This window comes from Amphiura filiformis, chromosome 3, assembly GCF_039555335.1.
Source record: "Amphiura filiformis chromosome 3, Afil_fr2py, whole genome shotgun sequence".
Lineage (NCBI taxonomy): Eukaryota > Metazoa > Echinodermata > Ophiuroidea > Amphilepidida > Amphiuridae > Amphiura > Amphiura filiformis.
Genome location: NC_092630.1, coordinates 8,603,657 through 8,623,223, shown reverse-complemented (window position 1 = coordinate 8,623,223; position 19,567 = coordinate 8,603,657). Strand labels below are relative to the sequence as shown.

The 19,567-nt window shown below is 36.9% G+C and overlaps 1 protein-coding gene across 4 annotated transcripts in view; it reads right to left on the bottom strand.

Annotated features, from left to right (window-relative positions):
- LOC140147967 (uncharacterized) overlaps window positions 1-19,567 on the bottom strand; it is a 78,023-nt gene that overhangs the window by 41,844 nt on the left and 16,612 nt on the right. For 2 of the 4 annotated variants that reach the window (XM_072169779.1, XM_072169782.1), the window contains exons 1-4: window positions 19,288-19,550; window positions 4,428-6,781; window positions 3,777-3,854; window positions 2,986-3,090 (exon numbers count right to left, since the gene is read on the bottom strand). In XM_072169779.1, coding sequence (XP_072025880.1) covers window positions 2,986-3,090; window positions 3,777-3,854; window positions 4,428-6,781; window positions 19,288-19,333 — 2,583 coding nt within the window. In that variant the 5' untranslated portion in view covers window positions 19,334-19,550. Of the gene's footprint in view, window positions 1-2,985; window positions 3,091-3,776; window positions 3,855-4,427; window positions 6,782-19,287; window positions 19,552-19,567 lie in introns of those variants that run through there. The other 2 variants (XM_072169781.1, XM_072169780.1) reach the window with 2 other exon arrangements.

Below are 19,567 nucleotides of genomic sequence, written 5' to 3'. Positions count from 1 at the left end.
ATTGAACTCGTGATTTTCCGTTTGTATGGTATGCGCTATAATAACAATAATCTATTTCAACAAATGCACAGAAGAATAAATGGAGTATTGTGTTTAAAAAGAAAACTGAAAACTAATCCATTTCATTTTAAATCCAATTAAAATTGTTTCACTGCGATTTAAAAAAAAGGCATCAAATCATTTTTGTAATCACCAGAATTACGGGAATTCGATATTGGCTGAGATGAGAAAAACCCATCCAACTTAAGCGCTGCCATGATAAACACTTGCACATCTTTTTTGCCAGTGGATATCGCGCATGCAGAGTCAATGGTTGTAGTGTCAATTGCTTGAAACTTATAATGTATTATAAGGGTGCCGGGGACAGGGCCTTTTCAGTGGTTGCTCCTTACAAATGGAACTCAATCCCCCTAAATATCCGCAGTGCCCAAACTGTCACCGGGTTCAAATCCCTTCTCAAAACATAACTTTTCTCATGATGTTGCTTGTGTCTGTTTTGTTTTAGTTTTTCTGTGTTTCTGCGCTTTGTATCCTCTGGTATTAGGCGCATTATAAATGCCGTGTTACTTACTTACTATTACTAACTTAGACATGTAAAATAATGACTCTCTGTAGTCTCTGAGTTGTAAATGAGTCACACGACTTGTGACTCGAAATGAGGCATCCGACTCGATTGTACATAGTGACCCGACTCGAGCTTAAAATTAGGTCAATTGACTCGACCTGTGTGTTTGTTTGTTTTTGGTTATATAACTAGCTTTCACTAACTTTGATGTTCGTTCACTGTAAATAACACGTTAGACATTTAGCCAACTTTTTATTATTATCTACAAGTACCTTTTCAGAAAAAAAGATTTCCTATTTTGAAACATATTCTTCGACACATGACGAATCCAAAATAAAATCAACACCGTCCCTTTGGTTTACAAGTTATCGCACTTTGAATTTGTATCTAAACGCATCCTAAACCCATACATCCCAAACATCATGTTCGTCTTGTGTTTATATCATATATGTAGATATCAAACATCAACCTGTATATAATTTAAACACTACCTATAAAGAGTGGTGTTTAGCTTGTGTTTAGCTTGTCGTTTAGCCAAACGGTAGAGCTGTAACACTTTTTAAACACGTTAGGCGTTTATCCAAATTGATATTATCATCTGCATTTTTCAAATAAACGTTTCATATTCCTACACATCACACATGTCACAAATCCAAAATAAAATCAACACCATCCCTTTGGTTTACGAGTTATCGCACTTTGACTTTGTACCTAAACGCATCTTTAACACTTAAATTCCATATACATGTACTCTAAATGAGGGATTGACAGTGTTAACATTGTATGTAGGAAGCGAAGGACCAACCCCGGTAGTCCCGTACCATATTAAATTACTTTGTTTAATATCCCTTTAAGTTACTTTATGTATACATGCTATGTGTTACATCAAACATTGTATTGTAAACTTCTGTCTTGTCTGCATTGGCATTTCCTTTTTGCATCAGTTCGTTTAGCGCCAATAAGGTAAAAAACAAGAATCAACTTCCGTTTTCATGTTTAATATGTCTATATTTTGACATACTTTTTTATGCCCTTATGTTATAAGAAATAGCCGCGGGAAGTTTGATTTCTCAACACACGCCAACTTCCTTTGACATTAGCTGACATTTTATCAGATCATTATATGTCCTATCACTATCCAACTAGTGGTTGCTCACCATTGTAAGTAGTATTGACATTTTCCTTTTAAACACTCAAGTCGTGGTATCAAGTGAATGAAAATGATTGGCTTGAGTATGAATTGGAATAGAATTGAAATAATTGAGAGCCATGAAGAATTGAATTGAATTAAAATTGAAATTATTTTGAGTAATATTAATGCTTTGAAATTTGAATTTGAATTGAAATGAATTTTAGGTTATTTTCATTCAAATGCGTTGGAATTGAATTGGAATAAAAATGATTGGTTTGGGCATGAAGTGAATTGGATTAGAATAGAAATAATTATGAGCCATGAAGAATTGAATTGGATTCGAATTGAAATCATTTTGAGTAGTGTAAATTCAATGCATTGAAATCTGAATTTGAATTAAAATGAATTTTGGGCTATTTTCATTTCAATACATTGGAATTGAATTGGAAATAAAAATGATTGACTTGGGCATGAATTGGATTGAATTTGGAATTGAAATAATTGTGAGCAATGAAGAATTGGATTGGATTAGAATTGAAATCATTTTGAGTAATGTTAGTTAATTCAACGTATTAAAATTTTAATTTTAATTGAAATGAATTTTGGGTCATTTTCATTTCAATGCATTGGAATTGAATTGAAATAAAAATGACTGGCTTGGGCATGAATAGGATTGGAATTGAAATAATTGTGAGCCATGAAGAACTGAATTGGATTCGAATTGAAATCATTTTGAGTAATGTAAATTCAATGCATTGAAATCTGAATTTGAATTAAAATGAATTTTGGGTTATTTTCATTTCAATGCGTTAGCTCGGGAATGAATTGGATTGGAATTGAAATCATTGTGAGCAATACATTGATGAATGAAGGTCATGCATTGATGAATGAAGGTATACGGAACTTAGCTTTGGGAACGAGACCATTTTCCATAATAGTGTATCAATGTAAGTGTTATGAGCAGAGCAATGAATTTATGAGTTCCCTATCAAATGACTATAGGTATTATACCTACGGTCTCTGTTAAAAGCATGATTAAAAGGTGGTAAAAAGGAAATGGTCAAATAGAAAATCAATTAGCACAGATATATATGACTCTCTTTGCAATGGAATCCACTCTTTACTTCCATTCAGCCATTAAAACCCATATATCCTCTACCCACACAAACCATTAGTTGATTCAAACTATTCTGTGTTAATTATTAACATATAATGGTAATAATTGGCTGCCATTGTCCCCTCGGCATGCAATCCATATAAGATTCAATCCATTTAAGAAGTCACTTACATCTCCAGTATCCACTTGATACGGGTTATAGAGCAGGTTATCTGGTGAGCACGCTTCCTCGTCACCCAATCTGATGTCCAGCATCAAACTATCGTCTACTTCGACCTGCGAGTGTTAGAGAGAAAGTGTTTAAAACTTAGAAATATATTGTCGTGGTTACAATTAAGGGTATGCGTGGTCGTCATATCGTAAAAATGGTACAGTTTCTGGCCACACTTTTAAAACATTCTGTGTGTGTGAACAACAATTTGAGGTATAGTACTTAGTATTCAGGTTTATTATATTAAATTTCATAATCTTAGTTCGTGTTAAAAAAAACCAAAAAAGGGCAAATACAGTGCAGACTGCCGTCTCGTATCAAGGCTTCAATCTGTCAATGAACAAGATACAATTTAATACTTAAACGGCTCTTTTCAGAGCCACGAACCATCGGTCAACCTACTTCCACCGGACCACCATCCATGTAGTAACTTATTTTTAACGACTCTTTTCAGAGCCACCAAATCTTCAACTGGAGAGTCAACTCAACACCTTTTGGAGCCACTAGTTCTTAGTAAAAGTAATCTACTTGTATATTATTGGACATATGGCAGCTCTCTGCTATACTTGCATAACTTCTAAATCCCATCCCACTTCTAATAGTCTTGTCCTCGGAAGTCCAAACTGATCCTGAAATTTTGACTAATTTATACTTGTCCGACAATAAATCCGTTGAACTCCTCAATCTGCATTGTGAGTCGTAAATATAGTAAAAGCCAATTGTGCAATCACATAAAACATTGATATCTTACCGAGTCTGCATTTTCCGAGTCCACTTCAACTACCATTGTTGTTTCGCCGTAGTTTTCTTCACCGTAATGTGTCTGGCTCTATCATTACAAATAAATTTTAAAATACTTAATTATTTAAAACCAAGTTTTAATGATAGATACGTAAACCTGTTAAAAATATATATACTGGTGTAGCTTTACGTGAATCTGCTCATAATAAAGAGTTTGCGATTTCCAAACGTGCATGTACGTATCATACGCCCGTGCATCTACTCAAAATCACTCATGTGACGGGGTTTTGAATAGATGCACAGGTGTATGAGCCGTACGTTTGGAAATCGCAAGCTCTCTATTTTCCATCATGTATAGGCTCCGTCAACGATGATTGGTGGAAGAAAGGAGTTACCATGATCAGGTAATTACGAATCTTCATTTCGTTCTTTATGCATTACATGTCTCCTTCAAAATGATAAACCACATGTGTTTCCGCAAAATTCTTGGTATGATTTTCAGATGGAAAGTTCCTGTAAAATTGAACTTATGGTTTATTTTACCATGTAATTATATTAGATTCTTATGGTGACAACAGTATAGAATATCTATACAACCATTTACCCCTAAATATTATGGTAGTGAACTGGCCACATAATAGTAAAATGAGATAATACTTACCAATGTAACTGTACCAACAATTTGAGATTCCATCGTGAAAGTAGCTGTAGCCATCACCGTATAAGCATTCCCGGATGAGTAGTCCGGAATCAAAGTAGCACACACCCAACGGGTACCGCCTAAATCGTTCCTATGGATCACAATTGATCGACCAACAACACTACGTGGACCATAAAGGTAAAGGTTTGTATCAGCTGAGGCCTCGGCGTAACTGTCCAATCCGGCAAATGAGTCAAATTTAGCACTAAGATCTCCTACTTCATACATGTCATTGGTGCCGATCTTTGGAGGACCTTCATCACCATATGCAATGTTAAATGGATTATAATGTCCTTGCACGGAAGCACCACTGCATGGTTCGACTTCTTCATCATATGGAACAGGTAGATTATGAACATGCCACCCAGCCGCCTCTTGTCCTAATCCTTCTACCCAAGAATCGACTGTAGCTGGATCCGTTTCAAACTGTTGTGAAAGTGTGATATCACCAGACACTGGTCCATTTGTCCACATATCAGCCTTGGCTATCTTCTTAGGTACTTCAAGAAGATCTGCGCAGGCCAATCGAGGAGCACCGCGATTGGGATAGTGGATAACAATAGATTTACTTGCAACACTGTTAGCACCTGACAAAGGTAGTCTTGCGTCTGTCCAGAAGTTCTTCCCCGTTTTATCTCCTACTGTAGCAGGGATTGTGAACGTACCAAGCTTCCCTGTCAGATCGCCCAACTCGCATCGTCCAGGATTGTCTGGTGTACATTCTGAATACAAGTTCCCGACTTCGGCATCAAATGGATTGTCATGACCTGCAGTAGACGAGCATCTGCCTTCATCAGACAAGTAATCGTTTGCTACTCGTAACTGATGTATGTGCCAATTGTGGTTTTCCGTTGTACTTGAACCATCTGAGTAGGCAACTTCAACCCAGACTGATGTGTCACCGAGAGGATCATTAATTGGTTGTCGCAGGACAATCTTACCTACCACTGGTGAGGTGAAGACAGATTGCAATGTCTTGACTTCACTGGAAGGATATCCAATTGTTCCATAAATCCACCTCTCCGCTGCTTCTTCTTTATGGATAATTACAGATCTTCCTACTACGCTGTTCTTGCCAAATAGCGGCATATTCCAATCCACATACGTTGTATTCAGTTCATCTAGACCAGCTAAATTACCAAATTTGCCGCTGATATCACCTATTTCATACTCATCATTTGTCATGCCTATTGGAAGAGGATAAGGTTTTCCATATGGATTAAAATGTCCAGATACACTATTATCACTCGGAAGCTGGTCGTTTTCATAGTACTTCAATGGGACGGGAAACTTATGCACATGATAACCACTGGCAATATCCCTTAAATTGGTGATATCCACGGAGATAGTCGTAGCATCGAATGGTGAAGACTGTTTGAAGGTTATGCTACCTGACACATTGCTGGCACTAAATAGAGCAGTGACGGTCTTGGGTTGAAGCTCTCGGATTTGTGCGCAAACATGGCGTATCTGCCCAGTTCTAAATACAAGAGTCTTTCCCATTATGCTATTACTTCCAGTCAGAGGTAGATTAGTATCAACATAGAACTCTGGAGATTTATTGGGAACAGTTTGAACCATCGTGCTACCGAATTTGCCGCTAAAATCACCAATAGCACACATGGACGGATCATCTTGAGCGCAATTCGCATCGCCAATATTCGTGGGATCATATATTGCTGTATAGGTCGCACCACAGCGCTCTGTGTTTGTCATATCGTAGTTAAGTCCTGAATTATCTGAGATTTGCCACGTATATTCATTGTTCTCAATAGGATCCACTATATCGTAGACATCCATGTATATTGTTGTAACTGCTGTTGGATCGTTACGAGGTTGTCGGAAAATAAGTTGGCCTGCGAATGGCGTATCTATGGTTGCAATAGCCGTAATGAGATTCGCATTAGCTATCAATTGAGCACATACTCGTGTGCTGGGATTGCTGTCTTGTTCGAAGACTAATGTTCGACCATCAACAGACTTGGGACCAGTGAGTTTAATCGTACTCTCAAGGTATTGGTTACCAAAGTCACTATTTTGAAGTTGGCCCTGTCTAGACGTTAAGTCCCCATCGGGATGCACAGCACCAACGTAAGCAGCATCACATGGGTTCTCACGATCATACAGCATTGCTTTATTATAGATACTCCACTTGTAGGGAGTGTCTGCTGGGAAGCCTTGAAGGTCCAGAAGGATGCGAACATCGCCGCTTTCATTCATGATAAATGAAGCAGTGCCATTGACGCCTTTCATGTTGAATGTGGCGATCAGGTCAGGTACAACTAGTGAAAATGTTGAGCTTATCAAAAGCAAATCTGAAAAGAAACAACAAAAGCATAATGAATTACTTTAGCAACAGAAAAATAATTTGTGTTGAAGTGAATACTGAATTGGACTATAGAGGATAATAGGATAATAACTATGGAAGATAATAGGTAATAAAAAAAAAACCATCACATCCAATGTTATCATAATTAATGTAATTCGTCATCACGTTTGAAATGCATGAATGTTTGTTACCATGATTACTATACCAAAAAAGATGAAACGATTAGATCATTTTAACCATGGGAGTATTTTTGAACACTTGTACTTAGCTTTCTCCACGATACAGTCTGCAAGTGCACTGGACTATTCTGGTTAAAATCCGTACACCTCCTCTGGAAGACATGACCTCAATCTCCCACACTGGAGGGACGTGTGTACTGTTATGGACCGGTGGGGTAATGGGTGGGGGCCGGACGGCACATACAGCTACATACTAGCCTTCGGAATGGATATGGGAGTAATAGCGTCCAGGTAAAATAAGATCCTTTTTGCGCAGGTCAAAGGGACTTTTTTTGTTTTAGTAAACAATTGGCATGATCAAATTGGCAAGTTCTTAAAACAAAATTAATATTCGTATCTTTTTATGAGAGATATAATTATAGGTGTACTGTAAATTGCAAATTGGAATACATACACACACATCCAAATACCGCCTTATCTTTTTACATACATATAAAATACGTGCTATACCAACACTGGGGAATTCGGGGTTGGGGGTATAAGATTCAATATGAACCAAAATACCACTTTGAAATCCCAAAATATGCACGGTGTTTTTTCCTTTCTCAAGCACGATTGTCAGTAGAAAAGTCACAAATTTCTTCCTATGGGGTTGCGTTATACCAAATCAAACCAAAAGATCATGAAACCAAGTCAGTTTGTTGTTGAAAACTATGTCAACTGCTCAGTGCCAGAAATGGGTAAGTGCAATAGCTGCCTTGTTAACATTTGGCAATCTACACACAGTATATTGTAAACTTCTGGCACTGAGCAGTCGATGCAAACGAAATTGCTCATTTTTACCTCTTATCAAAATACATTGCTGGAACGAATGTGCTATTCATTTAAATCCACACTGCCCCTGTGGAAGATTTGGGAAATATCTTCCACAGGAAGAGTATAAATTTCAAATGGAATGAAGGCATTAGGTAAATATCTTTGAATTTCATACACCCTCTGAAAAAATCTGAATCCTCCACAGGTGGAGGGTAAATTACAAATAAATTGGTCAGTGTGCTAGGTCCATTTGGAATCCCTCGTGAAATATATTTCCAAAATCTTCCGCACTCTCCATGTGGAAGATATTTCCAAAATCTTTCACAGGGGGTGTGTGGACTTTAAATGGATTAGTCCATTGTTGGTTCACATTGAACACTTCATGAAATTCCAGCATTTTATAATTATAGGCGATCATGTAATAATTTATCATCAAATTACTATTTTTTATTTTCTTGCAATTAATTAATTAATCATCACCACGTCATCGTTGCCATCATCATTCCTTGCAACAGGAGCAACGATATTATAATAATATTAATTTTGTTTAATATCAAAATTAATATCACCTGTAGAAGTCTCGACCCATTGAGTGGAATTTGTTTAAACTAGAACTATGTCAACATTGTGATCCATATCATGATTATACAACTCTCTTTTTTTTTTCTAAATTACACACATCGCAAAAAATTAAAAGCTCAGCATTTTTAAGCTTCATTTTGATTATGAACTTTAGGAAAGCATCATTTCAGAGCGTGTTAGAGCTATAACTGCATATCGTTTAGACCACGTGTTTGGTTTTATATCGCTTTATCTCTTCATGAATTGCCAATTTGATAACGTAAACAGAAGCTAACAGATATGAATACAGTAATTTAAATAAATGTCCCTTTTTATTCCACAGCATAAAGAGAAAAAACGATTTGTAAAAGAAGAGAAACGATCTGTGGAAATGGCATTCGACATTCAAGATTACATCGGGAAACCAAACATATGTTTGAAACGTGATGCATATGATAGCCCTGGATGTGGTGAAATTCTGGCCCAGTGATGGGTTTTATCGCCGATATTGCCTGACATCTGCCATTCAACAAGAAATAATCACATTGCAATCGTAAATTGCTGGAAGCGAGATAGATGGTTGCAAAAAGCTGCTTTTATAAACTTGAATAAATACAATAATAAACTTATTGTAGGCTGTTCTCTTCTATTTATTACATAATATCGAAGGGGAATAATGCAAAAAGGTTACAAATGCAATAGCTGCCAGGTGTCATATTTTTAAATGTGTACATTGATTATATGCAGTAGTTGTCAAATGTCTATAAAGCAGCTATTGACAATTAGTATCTTCTTGCACTAGCCTGTCAATGGTCTTTGTTAATTCCATCCAATAATACTTATTCGTTCACTGTCGCTTGAAATCAAGGTGTGTTTCATAATTATGATAGCGTTTTGCAAAACCGTCATGCAAGGACACCCTGCTGCCCGGAAAACGCACCTTTATCTCATAATGCAGTTTATAGTATACATTAAACCCATGACATCGACAAGGATAAAGTCAAAAATGTTTGATGGGTAGAAACTCAGAAACTGAATATGTAACTCTAGCTTGCCGATATTTTCAACAACTTTACCTTAGTGCAAATTGATGGTATACAGTTCTGTATACAAGATTACTTAGTATTAAATTCTGTTGCATATGTCAGTACAGACGTTTTGAATAATACGATCCGAGTTAGACAACAAATTCACAAATAATAAAGTGGGATGCATGACAGACAGCAAACGTACTCGTGTAAACAATGATAATTCAATTTCAATCATTCAATTTGATAATATTGACATTACATTGCAAGGTGACAAAACTACATGATAACAAGTCGCTTTGTAACAGAAAAGATGATATCGGAGACTCGAGTAAGAAGGCGGGTATTGACCTCTGGCTCTAACCCTTACTCTATGCGTTATGCAATAACACGCGCATTCCATATAACACCTCCTCTGCGTTATGCAATAACACATGTCGCGCATTCCACGTAACACCTGTATTGCTATGATCGTAGTACACTCTTTCTGCAATAACAGGGTGGTCAAGAAAAGGGCATTTTTTATTTGGTATACTTGTTGTTATAGACGTTGTACAAAATTAATTTTCGTCTCAAATAAAAGCTAATGGTTGGCAAATTATTTCGTTCCACTCCATATTGTTGCAATAAGGTTAGCTTAGCTAGACTACTGAAAATGATGACCCTCTGCAATAAAAGAAGCATAACTTAAACGAAACACTAAAACCGTGAAGAAATATATGTATGCAGATTTTGAGTCTACCATCATATAAATAGGTGACTGGGGAGGCCGGAGCCATATTATTTCCAGTTTTAGCCATTTAACTATAAAACAAGAACAACAATGGCACTGTAGCTCAATTGTTTGTGGCTTGGGGTGAACAAAACGCTGACAACGTTTTGCTAAAACCGTCATGCAAGGACACCCTGGTGGTGAAAAACGCACGGAATGTAAATTTTGTCAAATATGTTTGATGGGAATAGAAACAGAATCTGTAACTCTTGCTTGACGATATTTTGAACAAATTTATACCCCAGTGCAACTTGTTGGTATACAATTCTGCCGTGTGCAAGTTTATTATATTAAATTCTATGTTGCATATGTCGGTACAGACTTTTTGAATACTATGATCAGAGTTTAGAAACAACAAATGCACACAAATAAAGTAGGGATGCATTTTCCTATGACAGACAGCAACGTACTCGTGTAAACAATGATAATTCAATTTCAATCATTCAATTTGATAATATTGACATTACATTGCAAGGTGACAAAACTGTATGATAACAAGTCGCTTTGTAACAGAAAATATGCTATCGGAGACTCGGGTATAAGAAGGCGGGTATTGACCTCTGGCTCTAACCCTTACTCTATGCGTTATGCAATAACACTCGCATTCCATGTAACACCTCCTCTGCGTTATGCAATAACACATGTCGCGCATTCCACGTAACACCTGTATTGCTATGATCGTAGTACACTCTTTCTGCAATAACAGGGTGGTCAAGAAAAGGGCATTTTTTATTTGGTATACTTGTTGTTATAGATGCTGTACAAAATTAATTTTCGTCTCAAACAAAAGCTAATGGTTGGCAAATTATTTCGTTCCACTCCATATTGTTGCAATAAGGTTAGCTTAGCTAGACTACTGAAAATGATGACCCTCTGCAATAAAAGAAGCATAACTTAAACGAAACACTAAAACCGTGAAGAAATATATGTATGCAGATTTTGAGTCTACCATCATACATGTATAAATAGCAGTGGCGTACCGTGGCCGCCCCAACCCCGGGGGCTGAAGAAGAAACAATTTTGCCGCCCCTTCTTTAACAGCCCGAAAAGGTTGACCCAATTTTTTTCACGGTAAAAAAAAAAAGTGAAGAGCAGAAAAAAAAAAGGTTTTTTGGCGCTAGCGCCCTAAAAGCAACCTTTTTTTAAAATTATTTATGCTTTTTCCATTTTTTGCGCCCTTTTTTCTTTGATAATTCGTTTTGCCGCCCCCTTCGTTTTTGCCGCCCCTGTTTTTGCCGCCCCTTCTTCTTCCGCCGCCCATTCGTTTTTGCCGCCCCCTACTTTGACCCCGGGGGGCTGGCGCCCCCAAAGCCCCCCCAAATACGCGCATGAATAGGCGGGTGGGATGGCCGGGCCATATTATTTCCAGTTTTAGCCATTTAACTATAAAACAAGAACAATGGCACTGCACTGTAGCTCAATTGTTTGTGGCTTGGGGTGAACAAAACGCTGACAACGTTTTGCTAAAACCGTCATGCAAGGACACCCTGGTGGTGAAAAACTCACATAAGGTCAATTTTGTCAAATATGTTTGATGGGTATAGAAACAGTATCTGTAACTCTAGCTTGACGATATTTTAAACAAATTTATACCCCAGTGCAACTTGTTGGTATACAATTCTGCCGTGTGCAAGTTTATATTAAATTCTATGTTGCATATGTCGGTACAGACTTTTTGAATACTATGATCAGAGTTTAGAATCAAACAACAAATGCACACAAATAAAGTAGGGATGCATTTTCCTATGACAGGCAGCAACGTACTCGTGTAAACAATGATAATTCAATTTCAATCATTCAATTTGATCATATTGACATTACATTGCAAGGTGACAAAACTACATGATAACAAGTCGCTTTGTAACAGAAAAGATGGTATCGGAGACTCGAGTATAAAGAAGGCGGGTATTGACCTCTGGCTCTAACCCTTACTCTATGCGTTATGCAATAACACATGTCGCGCATTCCACGTAACAGATGTATTGCTATGATCGTGGTACACTCTTTCTGCAATAACAGGGCCTAGGGTGACCAAGAAATGCATTTTTTATGTGGCAATACTCTACAAAATTAATTTTCGTCTCAAATAAAATTTAAAGGTTGGCAATTTCGTTCCACTCCATATTGTTGCATTGAGGTTAGGTTAGTCAGTCAGTTAGTAAAACCGTCATGCAAGGACACCCTGGTGGTGAAAAAACACCGTACATAACTCAAAGGCAACGCTAAGAATCTCCTGGCGAAATAATGGACACTGTTGCTGCCAACACTTGTCCAAATTAACTCCCGATATCGACAAGGTCAATTTTGTCAAATATATTTGATGGGTAAAAAGAGTATCTATAACTCTACCTTGCCGATGTTTTGAACAACTTTATACCCCAGTGCAACTTGATGGTATACAATTCTGCCGTGTGCAAGTTTATTTGGTATTAAATTCTGTTGCATATGTCAGAGCTTGACAGTACAGGCGTTTTGAATAATATGATCAATATATATGACAACAATTGACGTAAATTTCAGTCCATTGCAAAAATCGAAAGCGTCGATTATTTGATTATCTTTATGGGTCAAGTTGTGAAGGTTAAAATCTAGTTAAAATCAATTATTAACCTTAACGACGTAAACGATAAACTGACCAAAACTGTTCGATACAAAAACTCAAGTCTCACTACTAATTCTTTATAGGACAGAGTAAGACTAACTATAAAAACTATTTATTAAAAAAAAGTAGAAAGATTAAAACATTCAACTGCACTCACCAGGTTATTTTCTTAGATAATTTCAGAACCAACTGGTTCCTTCCTCTGCTGATTTTGATATCGACAATCACATTTTTTTTTAAGCGACAATGGGTCCAGAAAACCAATAATCGCATACAAGTCATGCGATTCTTGAGTAAAGGCTAATGATATAATCAAAACGAAAGTTTTTGCGTGTTCCCCCTCCCAAGATAAATCATGCACATGGGGCAGAAATGACACCCTTACATCAATGTTTTTGAGGGATCCTCTATAATAGAACCTTATAATTCATTCCTCTTATTTGTCAGCTTATTTTGTCTCAATATTTGTGTACAAAAAGCACACATGTCCCCTCTGACCGGCATTGATAATCGTACTGTCGTATTGCATACTAATATTTTCAGTTTTTATTAAAGAGGAAGCCCCATCTTCTAGGTGAACAAACCTGCCTGGTTATCAAATTAAGCAGTAACAACGGTTATCTCTGAATTTGACAGGTTCTAATTGACGGAATAACATTACAACATCACCTGTCAAATTCAGAGATAACCTAGTCACTGATTAATTTGATAACCAGACAGGTTTGGTGGGCTTCCTCTTTAACGTAAATTCCCGTAAAATTTTTATATTAGATATAGTTCATATTTTAACTTCCAAGTTTGGTTTGGTAGGCATATTCCATTGATTAGCCCGAATTAGTGTGAAACGCTCTTTAGTTAAATTGAGGTGACAAGAAAGTCGTCGCGTCATACATCAATTTGGACCGATTCGTTTCTATTTTCTGGAAGTAAATTATTTCTTTTGTTTGATTAAATTTGATGCAAAACAGAAGTCGATAGGTATGTAGTACAATTGATGTTCAAACAGGACAAAAAAGTTTTAATAATTCAGTTGACTCACTGTACTATAAAACAACCAACCGTATGACGCAAAAAACAATTCCACCTGTTTTTTTCGTGTTATACTATTATTAAGAAGGTGATAAGTATATCTTTTTCTGGAATTTTGATCTATGACTTTGCAGCTCCACATTGTTCACGTTCCATATCAGTATTTTGTAACAAAAAGTTACTATCTATCTATGAGTATGACAGGTAAGCTTATGGTATAATAACAATGACGATAGTACACCTTGACGCTGTGATTGTATGACGTCACGAGTGGTAAAATGTTTACAAGTTTTAGTTTGCTTCATTAAAAGGGCACCATCCCTTGCACTTTTCTCAACAAAAATGTTGAGATTTTTATACCACTAGAAACTTCTAGCTACATAATGTTTATGTACAAAAAAGTTCTTGCAGATTAATTCGTTTGGCAAAAATATTTTGAAATATTTGAATTACATTCTGGTATACCAGAACGAAATTACCACACATAGTTTATGGAGCAGTGTATAATACACATATAATCATGCATAACTCGCAAACGCAAATTTGGAGTCAACTGAAAGTTTTGTCGTTGATATCTATTGAAAAAATATATATTTTGAAGATGGATTATATATTTTTAAAATTCATTCATTTTCACCTTTGTATATTATACAAAACATCCCAAAAGATCTAGTGTTTATGCAAGAAGGATACTGATATCAGATCTATAAGTACTGATAAAGAATGTCTTTATTTATTTTACGCTACAGTTATATAGGTATATGCAATTAATGCAAACCGTATAATGAATTATACTGCAAAGGTACAATGTCCACTGTGGTGTCATAACTCTCGCAACTCGTCTGATTACTAATGGTCATTAGGAAACTTCTTTAATAACTTATAGTGTTTACAAAAACATAAAATACTTAAAGGAGGATTTCGTGATCCTAGCATCCTCTTTTTATGACATTTTCAGTAGATATCCACGAAAAAGCTTATTTCCAAAATTTCAGTTGATTCCGATTTTGCGTTTGCGAGTTATGCATGATTATGTGTATTACACTGCTCCATAGACAATGTGTTGTAATTTCGTTCTGGTGCACCAGAACGAAATTCCAATTTGGCGATAGGCCTATTTTTGCTAAACGAATCAATCTGCAAGAAATATTTGGTACATAAACATTATGTAGCCAGAGGTAGGCCTATCCAGTGGGGGGATGAGGCTGTGGATCACGAAATGCCCCTTTAAGTTGTAGGCGTATTTCTTCTTCCTCTTATTATTAGTATTTTCTGACATTGAATTAATAAAATAAAAGATTGCGAAGATCTAATTTAATTATGAAATTCCACACAATAAGGCCAAAAAAATAATTGTTGTGTTGCCCTCAACCGTCCGACCCTAAATCCTGAAAAATCAGGGGTGCTTTTTTTTTTTGAATGATGATTTTCACAGATTTGCTCAAAAACTCAATGTTTTTCACTTAAAATTAATATTTTATTGAAAGACTAGTCTTTATTATTGATGTCTAACAGGTATCCAGAAGTCAAAATTGACAAATGTCCCTAATTGAAGAAGCATTATTTAATATTTGAGGGATTTTTAAAAACTGAAGGTTTAAAAAGAAAAAAAAAAAAAAAAAAAAAAAAAAAAAAGAAATCCGACCGTCCTACCCACATTTTCCATTTTTCCACTTGAGGGCAACACAACAATTTTTTTTTGGCCTAAGCCTGAGACAGAAAATGTAGATTTCATTGTGTTCGTATATAACATATTATGTGTGGGCTGCATCAGGCATACAAGTTGAGTTCATCAGTGTTCACTGACTTTTCATTTTCCACTTAACATGCTTAATTGAACTTAAACCTACAACAATTTAGCTGCATAAAGTTTGCATGGGTCAAGACATTTGTATACGAGGTAAATACGAGACCACATGAACCATGATTAATGTGATTGCTTTGAAGTACCCAATCTTACGCACCCATTCATTTGAATGGGCCACTTTGGCTTGCATACCGTACCGACTATTCAGTGCCAGAAGTGGATAAGTTCAATAGCTGCCCTGTAAACATTTTGCAATTTACACACAATATATTGTATACGCAGCAACACATGGCAGCTATTGCACCCCTCCCCCCTCCGCCCATCGCCAAATGCCAAAAAGGTCTGCTTTGCGAGCTTTTTTATGCTTTTTCAGTTTTAAAAAAGTCCAAATTTGCTCATTTGCGATCGTAGAGAAAATTCTTCAAAATCAGCCCCGGACAATTATTACTGGTCCATGGCCGATCATCAGCTATGGTGCGATTCATGCATCAACTAATCAATGCCTGTGAACATGGTGAAAAGCCAACATCTATTGTGAAAAGCTAACATCTAATGACTTAAAAGTCCGGTCCGGTCCTGACTCCACATCGCATCGCGATGCGATACTGCGATGCTATAAAAACTATAACCTGACAGGGCCGGATTTACCATTGGGCCAGATGGGCCCGGGCACAGGGCCCCCAAATTTTGGCGCTGCGAAGTGGAGTCAGGATCGGACTTTATACCAGATTTAGCATTATTGAATGTTTATCGATAAAAATAAGCCCAAATTTGTACTTTCAGACATTACTATATATAATGACCGTACACCACGAATGCGCCGTAAATGTGCTAAATTGTATTCTGAGTTACAGTGTAAAATGTTCATGAAGGTCGTATTCATAGGTACCTCAAGTTGGTGCTACATGTATCTCATTTTGATAGCTCTAGTCAAACACCTTTCACCAATCAATAATCCTATTGTTGAAGAGGATAATAAGCTGCTACCTATGTCTATAGAATTCTTAAATAGATCTAGTCTTTGTTTGCTTTGGCTAAATCCTGTTCAAGTGGTGGGTTACAAAGCATTGTGTTTTGTCTAGGTATGTATATAACCAATAACAATAATAGGACATTCCTGAACCTCGTTGACTTGGGGATGATTTGAAATGACCGCCAATATGACTGTTTGATATTTATTACCAGCAATGTGGGAAAAGAGACACATGTATATAGGACCGTAAAAGGTATACCATTTTGTTGAACGAGCAAAGTTCAACAAAACATAACCCCGCTTCTGGATATATCGTTTGAAGTCAAATGTCTGACGAAATAAAACAAAATTGACCGGGTCGACTTTACGGCTCATTCGCGGTCACATATATTGCTTGAAGGAAAGCATATAAATTGCAAGATGCCATGGTATAGCACTAAACCTTCAAAATGATTGTTACATCTTTTGCATCATACGCGCGGTAAACCGGTGTCTGCTTGAAGCGAGTTGCCAATACTGTTATCTTTCTATCATAATTGAATGAATTGACAACACATTATTGGTTTGTGAACGGATGACAGACAAAAGTGTCAGCTTTAGGGTATTTTCTATCATTTACGCCTTACGGAGAACAGACAACCAATATAATGCAGCACTATGCATCCCTTTTGTCTGTGTCTTCATTATACTGCACAGTTTACCAGCGAAATGAACGCTGTTGTTTGACCGGGGGACACTCCCATTTGTACGCATCATGTGCTTGTCATCAATCATGTCAATAGACAACCTCTACACCCAATGACCCCCTTTTTCATCAGCGTTCATCAGCAGAGATATGATAAAGACCCTTCCGAGACAAGGGAACCGAGGAAGAGAAGGAAGTCTGCAAGCAAATTCACACGGAGATTGGTCAGATGACTTCATGATAGTTCACCGATTCCACTGCAAAAGAAACCAGATGCCACAGAGTACCAAGACCACACAATAACCACCTGTATGATTCCGCATACATCAAAGATCATTCTGCGAATTCTTACCATGCAGATGGCATGGATGGTGCAATCAAATGCTAGGGACTTTATTATAAAACAGAGTTTGGCTTTATGCAAGTTCGTAGCACCAGTGTCGGGTGAAACTGTGAAACATGTAAAAATATTGGAGCTGACTTGAGACATAGAATGATAGTAAATTGATATACATGTAGTCAAATATCATACATCGGACAAGTGGCAGAAGTGAATTGCAGATGGAGCCTCAAACTATGTGCAGTTAGAAAGGAGGTGCGTCAAGGATGTCTACTTTCACCGGAGCTCTTACCAATGTATTTGTGGAGATGATTATGACATGTAGAATAGAATAGAATAGAATAGAATAGAATAGAATAGAATAGAATAGAATAGAATAGAATAGAATAGAATGAATGGAATGTACCTGTAGGCTGTTTATACGTTGGACGAAGTTATTGAAGGATGTGCGATTTGTATATGACCAAACAGTGGTAGCGCAAGCACCAAAGCAGGTCTAGTTTAGAAAGATTGATGGACAAGATCAAAAGTATATGGTATGAAAATACATGTAAAGAAGACTTAAGTTATAAGATATTTAGAAAGGAGTAACATCACCATAGATGTGGGAAAATGGAGCGGGTCAAATAGTTGAAATACATCCGCTGACAGAGGATGGGAGTCGAACAGAGTTTGGAAGAGCAAAACAAAGGTGGCAGTCAATAAAAAGAAATTTTCCTTACCAAACGCCTAAATAATGAAGGTTAATGACATCCGAGGCCATCCGAGACCGACCGTGACAGGCAGTCAAGACTAAGACCACGACCAAGACTAGGCCTAATCAACGCTACAAAACACCTATCGAGCTTTATGAAGCGTGCTAAAGTGTGACAAAATCCCGTCACAAGAGAATGATTTTGAATAGATCAGAATTTATGGTACTATGAGAGAATTCTAGATTTCAGCGGATATTTTTATATTTTCGACAATTTGGCATTGTGTGCCTTTTACGAGACCTTTAGTGTGTTGGCCTGTGTTTTTAGTTCGTAAAAAGGCCTTCATTACAAATACAATTGAATATTTGGAAGTCCCAAACAAGTATAATATGCGTTCCTTTATCCAATTAGCTATACGGTCTGTTTGCAACCCGGGGTTTGCAAAGTACTATTTTAGGGCCTACTAGCATTTTTGCATGCATGCTTGGTGATACAACTTCATTAGAATCAAACATTATTGTACTAAATATAGTACATGGTAATTGGTATCTTAAAAAGTACCATTATAACATGGATCACATAACAATTCAAAAAGTTCCCATGTATTCCAAATCGGCCATGCACTGATAATATATCAGAGTAATACTAGTAATAGTCGCAATGCATAATATATATAAGACATTTAACAATATCACATAAGCTCTAAGATTATGCATTCAAGTTGCACTACCTGTTTGCTGAAGATAAATATTATTTAACTGCATTGCACTATTTAAATGGGTCAAAGATTTGTTGCTCGAGAAGTCCATGCAGCCACGAATTTGCTCACCGATAGCTTCACAATCGAATGCGTAACTATCGTGTGCAAATTCGAAGCTAGAGTTCTCGAGTTAAAGATTTGGTGGGATGTATCTCACATCAGCTTTGGACACCAGTTCGATTCCTGTGCCAAATTATAAAACCATACAAACGACCTCTTATTAATTTAGTATTCAAAATACTTACAACAGACCAACCAACGGCAATCTACTGGTTCTCCTTGCCGGCGCATATTGCTTCACTTTTTAGTATATATTCCAGATAGTGTAGAATATAAACAGAATATTGCCAAATTGAGAAATGCGAAATTCACTTAGATCCTATAGCGGTGTTGGTGTTCTGACCACAGACGGTCCCTGGTAAAAACTGTTTAACCATCGGCGGGTAAGCCAACAGTTAAATGAACAAGAACAGCCTGTGTGACAAATTTGTGCTACTGATTATACAGAATTCCTCGAGTGCATCG